At 39.9% G+C, this 15,289-nt stretch overlaps 1 protein-coding gene across 5 annotated transcripts in view; it reads right to left on the reverse strand.

Moving 5' to 3' along the window:
- SASH1 (SAM and SH3 domain containing 1) overlaps positions 1-15,289 on the reverse strand; it is a 116,294-nt gene that overhangs the window by 4,767 nt on the left and 96,238 nt on the right. For all 5 annotated transcript variants that reach the window (XM_058800820.1, XM_058800821.1, XM_058800819.1 and 2 more), the window contains 9 exons: positions 13,360-13,431; positions 10,909-11,052; positions 8,742-8,877; positions 7,691-7,860; positions 6,394-6,603; positions 5,553-5,703; positions 2,918-3,031; positions 967-2,105; positions 301-432 (listed from right to left, as the gene is read on the reverse strand). In XM_058800820.1, the coding sequence (XP_058656803.1) occupies positions 301-432; positions 967-2,105; positions 2,918-3,031; positions 5,553-5,703; positions 6,394-6,603; positions 7,691-7,860; positions 8,742-8,877; positions 10,909-11,052; positions 13,360-13,431 (2,268 nt within the window). The remainder of the gene's footprint in view (positions 1-300; positions 433-966; positions 2,106-2,917; positions 3,032-5,552; positions 5,704-6,393; positions 6,604-7,690; positions 7,861-8,741; positions 8,878-10,908; positions 11,053-13,359; positions 13,432-15,289) is intronic.

Consider the following 15,289-nt stretch of genomic DNA (forward strand, 5'->3'; position numbering starts at 1 on the left):
TACATGCCATCCTTAGTGAGCAAGTCTCTGTTACCACTGCTTGCAGTCTGCTTAGACTTTTAAGATCATTATTTGGTCAAGAGAATGCTATCCACTTTCCTTTCAACTACTGACTGTCCTCCTTTGGGACTGGGGGAGGTACCTCCTGCCCCAGCAGTACTTCTACCTATCTTGTACCTGCTGGATGAATATAAGGAGTACTTCTGTACCAGGACTTCTGAAGTATCTCCCTTTACTACTAGCCAGTCCTTTTAACAGTCTGCTCAGAAAGGAGAAAATCTGCTTTATGGAAATACTCACTGCCATGCGATGCTGCTTCCTCAGCTGCTTTACCCGGATTTGGTCCATGTTTGTAGCCACATCCTTTTCAGGCTGCTCTAAATCTTCAGAGTACCTCTGTACCAAAGCCTCAGGAATGCCACAGCGACCATGCTGAATGTTCCCAGCCAGACACAAAGGAGAGAGGACAGGTTAAAGAAGTGTAGCTATACAGACCAACCAATGCAACAGAAAGAGAAGTGTAGGATGGAAGCAAGAAGGAGCTTTCCTCAAGGTTCCAAGAATACTAAAAAAGCGATCCCTAAAATATTCCTTCCTTCCCTCCACTACAAAAAGACGTACTAATTGATGCTATCAATTCAGAGTTTCTTGGAAACATAAAATCTAATAATTACTTCCTTTTTCAGCTCTATTCCCCCACATTAGCAGAGAGAGACACATTCCTATGTCCAGTGCCACCAAGGCACCAGTGGTCTGAAAAGATGATTTCTGAGTCCTACAACACAAGAACTACTTTAGTCATAAAGTGTGATAGCAAAGACAAACAAGAGCTGTAGAATATCTAATGTCCCAATGATTGTTGGTTTATCTAGGCCAGTTACCCACAAAAAATGACAGATACAATGAATGACAGACTATCCCTTGGAATGCTAGTGGAATAAAACCACTGCAGTGATTACCACTTACCTTGTCTGAGTATGGTTCTTCAGTAAGATCAATGTCTTCAGACTGCAGCTTGTTTTCTATCACCATTTCCAGATCCATTCCTCTGCTGCATGAGACTTTCCTTGCTGATGCAGGACCAAGCTTTACCACATGCTGCTGAACACTAGCAGTCTCTGGGAGCTCCGACAGCCAGGGTGGCAGCGGGCTAGGAGGGCTACTGGGCTCCTGCTCAGAAGATGTCCTGTGGACAGGTACTCCATGACAATCAATGGGAGTGGATGAGCTTGTCTTTTTTACTGGCAAACATGGTGCTTCTAAACTTGAGTGGTTTCCACTTGTGGTCGTGGGAGGATGATATAATCCATTAGAAAGGCGTTCTCGGCATTTTTTGGCAGGGACAGGTGGTGGCTGAGAGGGATTTTTTGGTTGCATTCTTGCCTCATTTGTGCTTTTTTGCTCAGCTTCTAGACCTCCCTTGAGGACTGGAGCATAATCAGCCTGTGCAAGGTCATGAAAACCTTTACTCTGTATTTCCACAGGTGTCCTTGTTGCATGATGCATCACTAAGGCAGGCTGAGCTTCACAGTTTTTCAGGGGGAACGGAGCAGGCTTTCCACCTGCAGTCTCCATTACAGAGCAGTTCAATTCCTTAGCTCTTCCCTTCTGAGAATTAGCAGCCCCTTTGCCTTGCTTAGCCATGACATCATCTACCTTACAGCTGCCTCCGTGAGACTGAGGTGGCAAGGCAGAGCCAGTTGCCTTTTTAGCTGTATCCAGTGAATCCTGAGGAAAAGAACCTACTTTCTTGTTAGCGTCCTGTAAGTTGGTATTGGGTTCTCCCTGGAGATCATCCAGTGAGTGGGATCTTGGCCACGTATCTACACCCTGGGGGCCATCCAGAGTTTCATAGCTTCGACACACAGCTACTGGTAAACTTCTGCGGTTCTTCTTCAGAGCCATGATGGCTGGAGGCTTGACAGAGCTCTTCAGAGCACGATGTGCACAACCCAGCCGACTCTCTTTTTCCCCTGGCTGCAGAGTTTCTATTGACTGGCTCAGTGGAAGAGTGGGATAATTTGATAGCTGGTTTCTGCTGAAATCCCTAAAGCTATGCTCAATTGCTGATTTAGAGGGTGGAAGACAGGACCTTCGTGTTTTACCTAGGAACAAATAAATCCACCATTAAAAATAAAATCTGAAGCATAATAAGAAATCCCTGTCAAATGCTTCTGAAACAAAATTATTTGTTCCCTTTTTGTTAATTTTAGTGTAGAAGAACTCAATGCCATTTCAAGCATAAAGATTTGATTTGACCTTCAGCTTTATTAGTAACTGTTATCTGTAAAGTAAAATACATCCAAAATACTTAATATCCTTCCTACTCTCCAAATGGCACAGATTTGAGGTTTAGCTCACATAAACCTTGTTCAGTGTAGAAGTACTGTATCCTACAGTTAGAACTGATACCCTATGCTCATTGTACGAAGTGGTTTGACAGGCCCCCCCTGAAATACCTCAAAAGATGTACATTTTTTTCTTTGTCTCTAATCTTAGTATATAAATAATGATGTTCATCTTTTAATAAAGTTTACTAGTTTACATAGGATTTTTTAAAAAACACCCTGTTTATGAATTTTTAAATTATTTGCCAATATAGTTATTTCTTCTTTTAAATGAGCAGCAAACTATTCACAATGGCAAAACAGAGAGCAAGAAAGTGCATGAGGACTGGTTTTGCATCGGCCCCTTTGGAAGGCTATTTGCAGTGAAGGCAGAGTTTTACAGAAAACAGTAAAAACCAATGAAAACCAATGTCTCAAGCCAAGAGGGAAGGAGGTGGTAGTCAGAGCAAGGGACAAAGTCAAGTGGGAAGTAGCTTGTGTTAGCTAGGGACAGGAGAAAAAGTATATGAAGATATCTTCTAAAAAGAAAAGACTGCAGGAACTGTAAGGCTCATTGCTGTCACCATTACCATTCTCCAGATTTTCACTGCTTTCATAGCAGCCAGAATCCCGAGGAGAGCATCCGCTTAGGCCTTGGCCTTCAATGAGAAGTTTCTCCTGAGATCCTGACTGGTCGCTGTTACCTAGAGGATGTGAGAACACAGTGAAAAACAGCCAAACAGAAAATGCAGCTGAACTTCTCAACCTTCCATTTCAAACACCATTATCTTGTGTGTTCAGAGAAGGGCAACACAGCTGGTGAAGGGTCTGCAGCACAAGCCTTATGAGGAGTGGTTGAGGGAGATGGGGGTGTTGAGCCTGGAGAAGAGGAGGCTCAGGGGAAACCTAAATGTCCTCTAGAATTGCACTGTTGTAGCCAGGTGGGGGTCAGCCCCTTCTGCCAAGCAACAAACAACGGAACTAAGAAGAAAGTGGCCTCAAGTTGTGCCAGGGGATGCCTAGTTTGTGAATTGAGAAAAATTTCTTCACTGAAAAGGTGGTCAGGTACTGGAACAGGTTGCCCAGGGCAGTGACTCAGTCACCATCTCTGGAGGTATTTCAAAGACATGTAGATGTGGCCCTTAGGGACAGGTTTAGTGGTGGACTCGATTGGACTTGGTGTATCTAAAGGTCTTTACCAACCTAAAGGATTCTATGATCTTTCCTTTTGTATTATTTGTATCAGAAAAGAGTGAGCATTAGGAAAGCCATCACAAATGTCGGAAACATTCATCCTATTTGGTAAATTATCAACAACAGCCTCAGCAAGAGTGTGAAGGAGCAGCATGGTACACAATGAAAGCAGAATGGAATTCCTGTGCTCCTCAGCTGCCTTGGGGCCAAGTTCTGCAACTTACCACCACAGAAATTTATTTAAAATGCTTATGTCAAAGTTCTTTCTAAGACTCAAAAAAATCCTCCAACACCTAAAGCAGAACAAAAGAGCTGAAAAGAATCAAGTCAAGTGGAAAATAAATAAAAATCCTAACTCTGAATTACCTTCCCAGAAGACCTGGAGGAAGGATCGAGACTAAGTCTGGCACATTAGATAATTGTCGCCTAAGAAAGGACAAAGGCACATGAAGGAGACTAATGATGCCAATTCCTTCCTTCCTCGGTCTATGTAAAAAGCCAACACTCAAGTGTAGTCCATCCAGCTTGCATACACTGGATTCCAGGAATTTACCCAGAATTTTTGGCAGGAACCATATTTCATAAAGAAGCTAAATCTGGAGCTGAAGATACAGAAAACCAGTGTCATGATACAAGAACACAGTTTATGCTGTGGTAATTTTCCCTCTACAATGAAATGTCAGAAATGGCTACTCCCATTCCTACTCTCAGCACATGACAGGTAATTATGGGGTAGAACTATGTGCTGTTGCCCCTCCCAGATTCCATCTGTCTGGTCTCCATTTCTCTTTCTCCTCATCATCCTGACTTGGAGCTGGAATTTGTACTTTCCAACCACCAAATCTTCAAGTTTGCAAACCAAAATTGAAGGATCCTGAAGAAAATTATTACTTCAGGGAAGTTCAGCATTCTAAATAGGTCTGCAAATAATGAAGAGAAGCTCATCTGAGGTGACAAAAAGCTACTCTGATATAAGTGAAAAGAAACTAATTCTGTAACTGCAACTTTATTAGTAGCTAGAGGAGGGAAAGGAAAGAGTGGATTGCCTCTTTGGGAAATGAACAAGAAAACTACACAGGCCACACAGCACTGTCTAAAGATGTTCACCACACATATTGCTGTAATTGAATTAAGCATTTCCGATTTAATAACAGCTGTTTAAATAGCTGCTATGGAAGTTTAAGCTAAAACATAGGAATTTGCACAGAAGCAGCTGAGAATGCCCTCACACAATCCATTCCACTGACTCTGCTTGGTAGATATCAACCTTCTGCTGATACTTGGGGATGAAGGGAAAATTCAGAACTGTCTTAGGTTGCTGCAGCTAGGCTCTGCTTACTTCTGTGCAGCAAAGACACCCTTGCATTTGACTGCCATGGCTTATTCCACTTTTCCTTGTCTTTGCAACCGCTTGCCCAAGACCACGGGGTTCAGTGAGCAAAACTGCACTGTTGTACATAGATAGGTGGGTCACTGTTTTTCACTCTGCACTTGACTGATATATTTGCTCCCTTTGAAAATTGCTGTTGTCATATACACAACTGAAGCTACCTTTACAATCCTGCAGTTAACAGTCCAAGAACCAAAAGCATGTGATAAAATTAATTCACATTATAATTTCTCCAGAGCCCTCTGGGATTTGACTTTTTTTAACTCTTGATAATTTTAGTCTCTTCCCTCTAATCTAGAAATTTTTTCTTTCTTATTCTCTGTGTCTCAGTCTCCTACTTTAAGTAGGTAATCTCATGATTTATTCTTGAGCATCAATATTCTGAAGTGTTATGTGTTTTTACACTTGATATTTATTAAATAAGTTGGGTGGTAAGGCTTACACGAACAGAGTAATTCCAGCAGAACCAAAAAAGTCTTGCGTCACCTCTCAAAAATCTAATGTTACACAGGATTACCCTGGAAATAACTATATTAGGAAAAAAAAGATCAAAATCCTGGAACAAGTTTTCTGGTTTAAGGGGTTCACAAGGTTCTTGGCAGAGCTCTAGTAAAACAGAAAACCTCAAACATTCCACGTACTATCATATTCCTGAAGAAGTTCCACTGCTGTGAGGAGAACAGCTCTGTGCTCAGGATCTCGGATGTTCAGTTCGTCCAAATCTTCCTCTTCTAAAAGCTTAAAGGTATCCAGATCTTCATAACCATTGAACAGAAAAGTGGGCATGTGCTCCTGCACAAAGGGAAAAAAATGAGTGGTAAGACAACATATTAATTCAACTTATTTTGTCAGTAAAGACACTAAAAGAGATTTTTGCAACCAGCAAGAAAAGCAGTAAGTTAAGTAAGTGCAAACCAATGCACAACAGCAAAATTATAGCATTGTAGTTTGCATAAGCACTGCTCTGAGTTCAGGGAGGTGGCTGTGCCAGAACTAGAACGCTGCACATACTGTTGTGTTTGGAATGCAGTGCATTAGATGGCCTGAGTACCATGCTACCTGAAGGCACAACGTGGCATGGCTCTGTATGAGGGGACAAGTATGAAGGGAGAATGACAGCCACATCAATTTATCCCAAGCACTTCTGAATAGAAACATGGAAAAAATGTCCTCTTTTAAGACAGGATAACTGTTGTTATTTTACACTTTTTGCTTGCCTCTGGAGTGTGCTAGCCTGTGGTCATACTGTGCAACAATTTCCAGTGTCTGAGTGTACACGACTCACAGCCTGCAGCACTTCATCAAGCCTGACAGGCAGTTCTGCACTTCAGCTATTTTCATTCTGCAGCTAAGACCCGATTCTGCTAAGCAGTGTGACAATCCTTAGGATTATGAATCTGGTGTGTAGCTTCCAGACCTAACAACTTCAAAGGCGTGCCAGAAAAAAGTGAAAGGGTAAGCAGAGACAGAGAGAATTTGGACCTTCAAATTGATGCGATCCAAGAGATCCTCAACTGACTTGGGCTGGGGTGGTCTGCTTTTTCGCCGTCTCCTGGTGGGCCGCTTCGGCTTCTCTTCCTCTTCATTTAGCACATCCACATAGATAAATTTGAAGGTGCCAACTTTGTTGTTCAACAGACCCATCCAAGTGCCCATGGGGGGTTTGCTGATTATATCAATGATGTCACCTTTCTGCAGACCAAAGAAGCAAGAAAGCCATTTAGCTTTCTGACAGGTATTTCAGCAAACACACCCACTTGGATTTCTATGTACATGGGATGGACAACACACTTCAGTTTAAAAAGGTTAACCACAGCAATTGCAAAGATGTCTGATTAAACTTGTTTTACAAATGGAAGAAAAAGAAATTTGGTGGTATGCCTCAGAGCAAGTCAACAAAAGATCCTGGAATGGACCCCAACGGTCCAGATTCACAAACCCACTGACATCTCTGTAGAGCATCAGTGCTGTTTTGGTACAAAAGTCTCTATGCTTGCAACTACCTGAAATTGTGCAAAGAAGAACACAGTGTATATGAGCAGAATTTCAAATCAGATCTCCTGAGCAAAGGAAGCCAATGCAGAGGGAACTGATAAAGTTGCTTTTCCTAATGTGCTCCTGACCGTAACGAAGAAATGGACATGCAACTGCTTTTGCATGCCTCAAGAGATTACCTTACATACATCTGGTTTAATAGGGATTAGCTGTCCTTGGAATTTTAAGTAATGAATGTAAGGAGTCAGATAGTTTGAGTTGACTACAGCATAACTAAAAATAATCAGAGCTGATATCCAGAAAAATTAAAGGGTGGTGACCACTCAGTTAGCAAAGTATTTCAATATTAACTCAAAACAAGTTATATTAACTGAAATGCCTTTAAGAGACACTGTGTGCAGGTGCATGCACATTTCTTCCAAGAGTTCTGAAAATTTTTCCATTGAGGATTATTTCATTGGCAGACAGAGTACTTTTCCAATCTTTTAAGCAAAATGGAAATGAGTTCATGGCACATCTTTAATTTTCCAGAGACTAAAGACACAAGTGTCTTTCCATGGATGCAGAGAAACACTAGTAGTTACTTACAGTCTATAACACTTTGCTATAGTTCTGTGATTGCTATTTAAGGAAATCTTAAATGTCGAAGACAGGTTAAAGGCCTTCAAAAACATATAAGAATTCATTAAAAGATTAAGAATTCTATAGTTTTTGTAAAAAGGTCTTAATTTAGAATTTTAGCAAAATAAATTTTTGATTCCTTAAAAACAGATATAGCTGGTACCTTGAGCTTCAGAGAATCTGTATCATAAGGACTCGGAGTAAAATCAGTGTGAACCCTGGCTCTTCCACAGAAAGGTCCTCTGTAAGGAGGCTCTTCATCGTCACCATCTTCTGATTTCACACTCTCCCTGTTGCTGGTTGAGGAATCTGTTGTACTCACTGTCTGACCACCTGTGTGAGGGACATTGGATCAGTTCACAAAAAAGTTTCTTTGTGAAGAAGCTTCACAAACAGACAAGACAGAAAATGGGTCTTCTTTCAACAAAACATGGTAATCAAAGTTAAAAGCCCTCAAATGCTGCTTCTTCTTATACACACGTGTGGATGGGAGAGTTAGCAAATTACTCTGCATTCCTGCTTTCCTGAATTCACCCCCTCAATATTTAACAGAGAAGCTGTTCAACAAGTGTCTCATCTACGGCACATCACAAGAAATTGACGACATATTTCTGGGAAGTTTTGCTCATAAAACGTTTGTGAGGAAAATAAGCTCTGAAGCCTGCAAGAGGGTTCCAGAATCCCTCTCAAGTCCAGAAATTTGGTGAATAGTGTAGCAAGTTCACATCACGTGTGTTCCATTTAGGCTGTTTCCTGTAGAGACAGTCTAAACCAGAGAGGTTTTAAATACTACCCTTCCTTTAACTAGTTGATGAAAGAAACTCAAGGTTTCTCTCAACAGAGAGTGGAAGGCCCTTCTGGAGCCCTCAGGAGAAATTCAGTGGAAGATGAGCCTGATTACTACTTAAACAGTAGTAAACACGTTAATTATTACATTAATTTAATATTAGAATATTTATATTGTAATAGCAGGACCCAGTAGATAGAAAGCAGGATTTCATTTTTTCAGGGTTCTGTATAAACATAAAGCAAAAAAGCACTGCCTTTGCACCAAAGAGCTTACAGTTCTTTGCAAACCCCTAATGACTAACCCTTCAGCCTTTCCACGTTTTAACCACTGTTTCTGCTTTGACCTTCTCTGATTCTGCTTACAGTGGAGATCTCTGCTCCCTGAAGCCACGGAAATGGAGCAACACAATTACAGCTGAACTTACTCATTGAGCTCTGACCACTTAAGGAACTCCTCAGGCTCTCCACCGAGCCGCCAGCTTTCAGCTTGGGTTTGTCCAGGGAGTCAGTGTCTGGTGGTGGCGACTGCGGGGAACCCGGCACGATCCCAGGGCTGGACTCCTGAAAGGGGTTGGACCATTTAAGTTTGATAAATGAACACAGCACTGACGGGAGCTGCTTGTCCGCCGCCAAGGAAAAAGATTCTATTTCCCTGCTCTTTATCAGACAGGCTGAAAACTTGTAAGTAGAAAAAAACCCCTTACACAAAACTCTCAATTCAAGGGTTTTCATGACACATTACATTTTGGACAGCGGTACTTGCAAAACAGCTAGTGCCAAATTCAGGTCTCTGAATCAGAATTTTGTACAAAGATTAACTCAAAAAAATCAGACAATGCAAGTAAGATATGAAGCAATGTTTTTGGGGGCTTTTTTTCAGCTATTTTTTATATCATTGCTCATTTATCTATAAGAACAACAAAAAAAAGAATTAGCTAGAAAATGCAGCCTATGCATGGTACAAATACTCACAAACATAAATGCATAAATATAAAAAGATTTTGCTACGTGTATATCCTGGTTGCTACAGTGTACAATAGTTGAGATAATTTCTCTTTTCATACAGTCAAACATTACTGAAAATCAAAAGGGTCTTTCCTAAACTGAAATTCTGTCAGCCTTTGTGAAGTACAGTTAAAGCAAAGCAGCCGATATTTGTGGCCAGCATAGCTTTTGCTTGTTTAATGCATGCAAAAAGAGATACTGGAACATACTTTGAATCATGATGCCTGAAAGTTATAAATATTCTAAACCAGCTGTGCCATAAAGTTTGAAAACAAAATAATTGTAGCTTGCATACAAGTGTGTTTTGTTGAGATGTATGGTCATAAAGCTTTTAGATTAACACTATTATTTGTATGGTGCAGAATCATTAGGAAAATCTGATCCCAGCATTATGACTTCAAAGGTTAAATCAATCTTAGAGTGACAGAGAGCAGAAGTATTGCTAAATCAATGTAAAGCAATTTCTCAAAGGATCCCTTTTCTTTGGCAGACTTTGCAGAGGCACACTGGAAAGTCAGTCAGACACCAAACCATCTTCTTACAAATATTAAATCATGTTATACCTTAAAATATTTTAAGTTTAAATTAAAAAACCATAACTGTAGCACTGCCCCGGTTATGAATAAGCATGGCTAATAAACAGTTCTGCAGGAAATGGATTCTGTAGTCACAAAGCACTGGCCATATTTCTGCCTCTCTTGGTGCCTCTGGATTCTTCAGTTTGGGGTTGTTACTACGAATGGTATGAAGTGCTCCTTTTACAGGCACTAAGGCTTTGCATCAAGAGCAAAACTTCCATTCCCGATTTCCCACGACTGCGAGCATCCCCCGCGAGCAGTCCGAGCCCACTGGGGGGCGGTGTTAACCAGGAAGAGCTTTGCCTTCCCTGCGCCTCTCCAACCTATTCCTTACACAATCCAAGTGGCGAGCCCGGTTTTAAACAAATGCCGAAGATTTTTGACACTCCACTAAAGGAAAAGGAAAAAAGACAGCAATTGTTTCTAGGCCACTGAAATTCAAAGTCTAATTTAGAACTAATGTACTACAGGTTCGCCTTTAAGAATAGACTATAAAAATCTGTAATGAAAGAATAATAGGAAAATCTTCTGACAGATGCCCCTTTCTGACTAGACTGAGCCTTTGTTTTAATAGACTGCTGCACAGGGCAAGGTACAATGGAGAAGAGACCTGTAATAGCAGAGAAGAGCTGTGTATATGTGAAGTTATGCTGGGAATTTAAACTAGGGTGTGAATTGCAGATTAAATATATTACTGTGACCCTGTGTCACAGGCTGGTTCCCTAATAAATTGTTATAGAAAAGAAATGGAAATAGAGAGTGAGGTGTGTAATGCCATCAATGACAGACTTCTGATGAGCTACTTAAATGAAAATCTGAAAATGCATTTTCCATGGTACTGGCATCTATAGGAAGCCATTTCATAGTGAGGGATTTTATAAGAACATAGGAATAAGTCACACCATATAATCTTGTTAGAAATTTCTTCAGAGATGCCTTGATGTGTGGGAATCAATATTGATTATCACTTCCACATTATTAAGTGGATTCCACTGCAGACCTTACATACCTGCTCAGACAAAGAGCTGCTGTATTTTTTTGACATCCTTTTCTTCATGGTTTCTTTTACAGACTTCACCTTTTTGCCCAGAGATATACGGGAGGCAGAGGGTGATTTGATCACTTCTTTATAAACAAAGTCTCCTTCTTTGCCCTGCAAAATAAAACAGGGCTTAAGCCTTTAAAACAAAAGAGCCATTTTCTCCCTCAGCCATCAGTTACTGCGGAGATGTCCAGGCAGACACAGGACAGCAGCACACTGCCCTGATGCCTGTTTCAAATTCACTGTTGAGACCTTCTGCAAACCACTGCAGTAGTCCACTGTTGCTTACTCTTAAGGCCTGATTTGTGACAGTATTGTGTGTGGATGTGCTGAGGACTGTTAGGATGCCTTTATCCTTTGAATTTCAGTAGGTATTTGATGTGATAGAAAACCCTACGTTTCAGGCTAAGCCTTTCTAACAGGACACACAACAGTAGTTGTGGCTCATATTGTTCAATGCTACAAAGAGTTTAGCAGGAATAAAGGTACCTCTGAGATATATATACACACAGGTACCTCTGTGTGTATATATATATGTGGATATCTACATTTGACTACCTAAATTTACTTTTTATTTTCAGACAGGCATTCTGCTAACCTCTGTGGTTTTACTATTCACCCTAAAAAAAAACAACAAAAACCAAACACCACAAAAAATGTACTAAATCCATCAATCATGGTAGGTTAAACTTGCACTGCTTTTTTAAGGCACACAACAGGGTACTGACAAACTAAATTAGCTTGTCCCTATATAGTGGATGACAATGACCAGCTGCTTTGAATTCACTTAACCTTTTCTAAACCAGCTTAAGGTACTGAGCACTTACTTTTATCACAAGTACACAGTTAACATGGATCAGCTGACATTTTACTAAACTTGTATGATTCAGCCCTTATTCAGATTGTCCAGGCAGGACATTAAACATGTTCTACTCTGTTTCAGGAAACACTGAGCAATGCAGCTCTATCAGATGTTTTCCAGCACCCTCCATTGGCAAGGGTACACCAAAAATCACAGCACAAAAAAGGACCAAAATCCATCGGGCCAGAGAGATTGACTATTGAGTTTGGTCTCTGATCTAGTTAAATTTCGCTACAAGAATTTAGCAAACCTTAAAATAAATGTACTATATTGTACATTAAAGATTTATCTTTTTTCTAAATTCATGTATGTTCTCTACTTCATCAATGTTCTTACAAGAAGTTTCTCTGAAATTCAACTTAAAAGTTGTTCATAATTACAACTTCCTTGGTAATTTTCATCTTTTTCCAGAAATTAGTGACAGCTTTTTGCCTAATATTTTGAAAAAAAGTTCTACCTAATGGATTTATATGTTTCCAAGAAAAAAAACACCCGCTTTGATCTGCATGTATTGATCTAGTACACTGCATCTCTCCCACTACTGATGCTCCCAGGGATAAATCTAGACTTCACACTTTCTTATATTAAAATCAATCTGATCAAAACAAGTATCTATGTTTAAAGATAAACACTATTAGTTCAGAAGTTAATTTGTTTGCTGAGTTGAAAATTGAAGACTAAAATAACCACCCACAGATTTAGCAAATTTAGGGGTAATTTATGATGTTAAAAAAAATAAGGCAACAAAAAACATGCCCAAAAACTCCAGCTGACATAAAAATTAATATAATTCTGGCATACAAAATGGTTGAAAATTTAGACTTGATTTAAGTGGACAGGAAGGTTATCAAATCCAATTCTGAAACAGAAAAGAAAAGCATATATGGGCAAAAGGAAAAAATATGTTTGCAATTTCATTTGATATAATGTTCTGGCTCATTTCTGTCCTGTTATTTTTGGCCACAGGCCAACCAACAGTAACAGTGGGATCAACATGACTAACATAAAATGGAATTAATTCTCAGGGGAGATGTGTTTTTTTTAAAAATACAAAAATGCTCTGAGATCAATTGCGCAGCACCCAGCGCAATGGGATCCTGGTCTACTCCAGAGCTCTGAGATACAATGAGAAAACTAATAATGAACTTCTTGCATAACAACTTCCATGCAAATAATTTGCAGATCTTCAGTGAAGTTAGCCTCATCATTCCAAATAGTAAATATTTTTACCAAGGAAGTATAGCAAGCACATGTTTTGCCTTGGGTGATGCTCTGAGGAAGTCAGATATAAGAATATCCACAGATGTGCCCCCAGATCTGTGCTTTGATCACTTGTTCCTACCTCTTTGCACATACTGTATATAAATACTTATACACACGTGGATATGGGCGGGTATGTTATTCTCAAAGCTAAGGAAGTTTGAGGTTAACAAAGATGCTCTGTTTTCTTGGATTCCCAAACTATTATTACAGACCGAAATTACACTTCAGTCTATTATAACTCTACTGTGCATTTCATTTTATGCTATTTCAAGCCTGCACCTTCTCAAACTCACCATTTGGTCAGAACTGTTTCCAATATGAAGGGAACGATTTGTCAAGTCAAAGCCTCCAAAGCTACAGGTTCTCTGCAAGAAACCAAGGATAGATAGTTTTATCACCATAATTAGCTAACTTAGAACATCTGCAGTTTGGAGAACACCAACTGAAACACAAATGTCTGCAAAAATGGAAAGAAACAAACAAACAAAGGGATGAGAGATTATAAATCAGGAAATCTGTTGCAAGGCAGTATGAGTCTCTCTTTTCCAGAGACAACTCCTTGGCCTAAGGTCTGCTGCTGTTGAGTCATCTACTGCCTACTCCTCTTTTTAAAAAGAAAAAAGACTTTTTGGTCTGAGGAAACTGTTGATCTTATGCATCAAGTTTTCCAAGGTGCTGGCAACTCCATCTCTTCACTCCCATCTGGCTTCATAAGTAAGTCCACAGCAACACTGAAACAGAGAACCACCAATCTTCTAAATCTTTTAAAGCACTGAATAACCTACCTTCTGAATAGCGGCATAGGCTGCATTTCCACTGAAATACAGGGAATCACTGGAAGCCTAGTAGGGTAAGCCCTTGGTAAGAGGAGGGAAAACCCAACTCAGCTATCCATAAGCATTGTGTCCCCAGAGACTCAGCTGATTCCAGATTAGTCACTTTCAGATTTTTTTTTAAGAGGTAATAAAACCTGACCAATGAACAACCAGCTGCACAGTACTCAAGTAACTGGCCTTGGCACAAGTCTCATGGGGCAATGCAGGGAAATGAAGGTATGGCCATTACAATAAACTTGCACAACTTCAGCTCTGGGCTCTGAGTGTGGCTTTGAAGACAGGCAGATGCCTGCTGTAAGAATTATTTTCAGAATCAGAGCTGAGATAAACAGGAGGCAGAAAATCAACGCTTATGAACTAAAAGTTCTTAGGGTCTGAACTACCCAACAGAGTAACTTCAAAGACCCTTTAAGAATCAACTAGGTATTGATTAGGTATTGGCTCAGACCTACAAAGGATTGAGTCAGTGAAAACCCACCACCTGAGAAGTACCAGCTCACTTAATCTATTAGGAAGAAGCAAGCTGTATAAACTGTGACACTTAATAAACAATTATAAGAATTCATTCATTTAAAGTAAACACTCTTTCTGTTCACCACTTAGAAGCTTTTAAAAGGTCTTAATAGCTTTTAAAAGGTTTTATTTATAGCTTCTTGCTGCTACACCCAGCAAACTTGGATGACAGTTTTTATACCTACTACAACTCTAGTGGAACTCCGAGCCAGCTTTGTCTAGGCCCCACAACATTAAAGAGAATGTTGTGATGTAGACTTTTTCTAAGTGTTTTTGTTTTTTTTTTTTTTTCCAGAAGGTAATGTGACTATGGCATGGGTTTTAAAAATTGTTTTTAGAAAACATTAGAGACCAACCACAAGTAGTGAGATCAGTTTCTAAAGCACAGCATGTTTAGCTAGGAGTAATTTGGTCCTTCTGTGAAGAACCATTATAACTAATCCTACAGCATATGGTAATCCCATCAATGAAGAGAGGATGTCTGGAACTGCTCTGAGCAACTTGTCTGTCAAACCAGCCAGAGCTCCTCCTAAAGAAGTCTTCTTGGAGAGCAAGACAACTGTTGGCTAAAAGCTTCTGAGTAAATGTACCTTATTAAAGATAATTGATGTTTCACTATGGACCTGCCCATACATGTAAAATTTAACTTCCATCTTCAGATTCCAGTAGGGACCCTGGCAATCCTACAGCAAACAAAAGGTCTGTGGATGAGGAGAGGGATATTCAATGGAATGGCCATGCAATCAAAAGTATTATTCTTCTGGGAGAAAAGAAAAACTGATGCCATTTGAAAACTTCATGCATGTCCAGGCCACTGAAACAAATATAAATGACAAAAATGAATGGCAAGGCAAGACAGAGTGACCAATTCCAC

Source organism: Ammospiza caudacuta, chromosome 3 (assembly GCF_027887145.1).
Source record: "Ammospiza caudacuta isolate bAmmCau1 chromosome 3, bAmmCau1.pri, whole genome shotgun sequence".
NCBI classification, from domain to species: Eukaryota; Metazoa; Chordata; class Aves; order Passeriformes; family Passerellidae; genus Ammospiza; species Ammospiza caudacuta.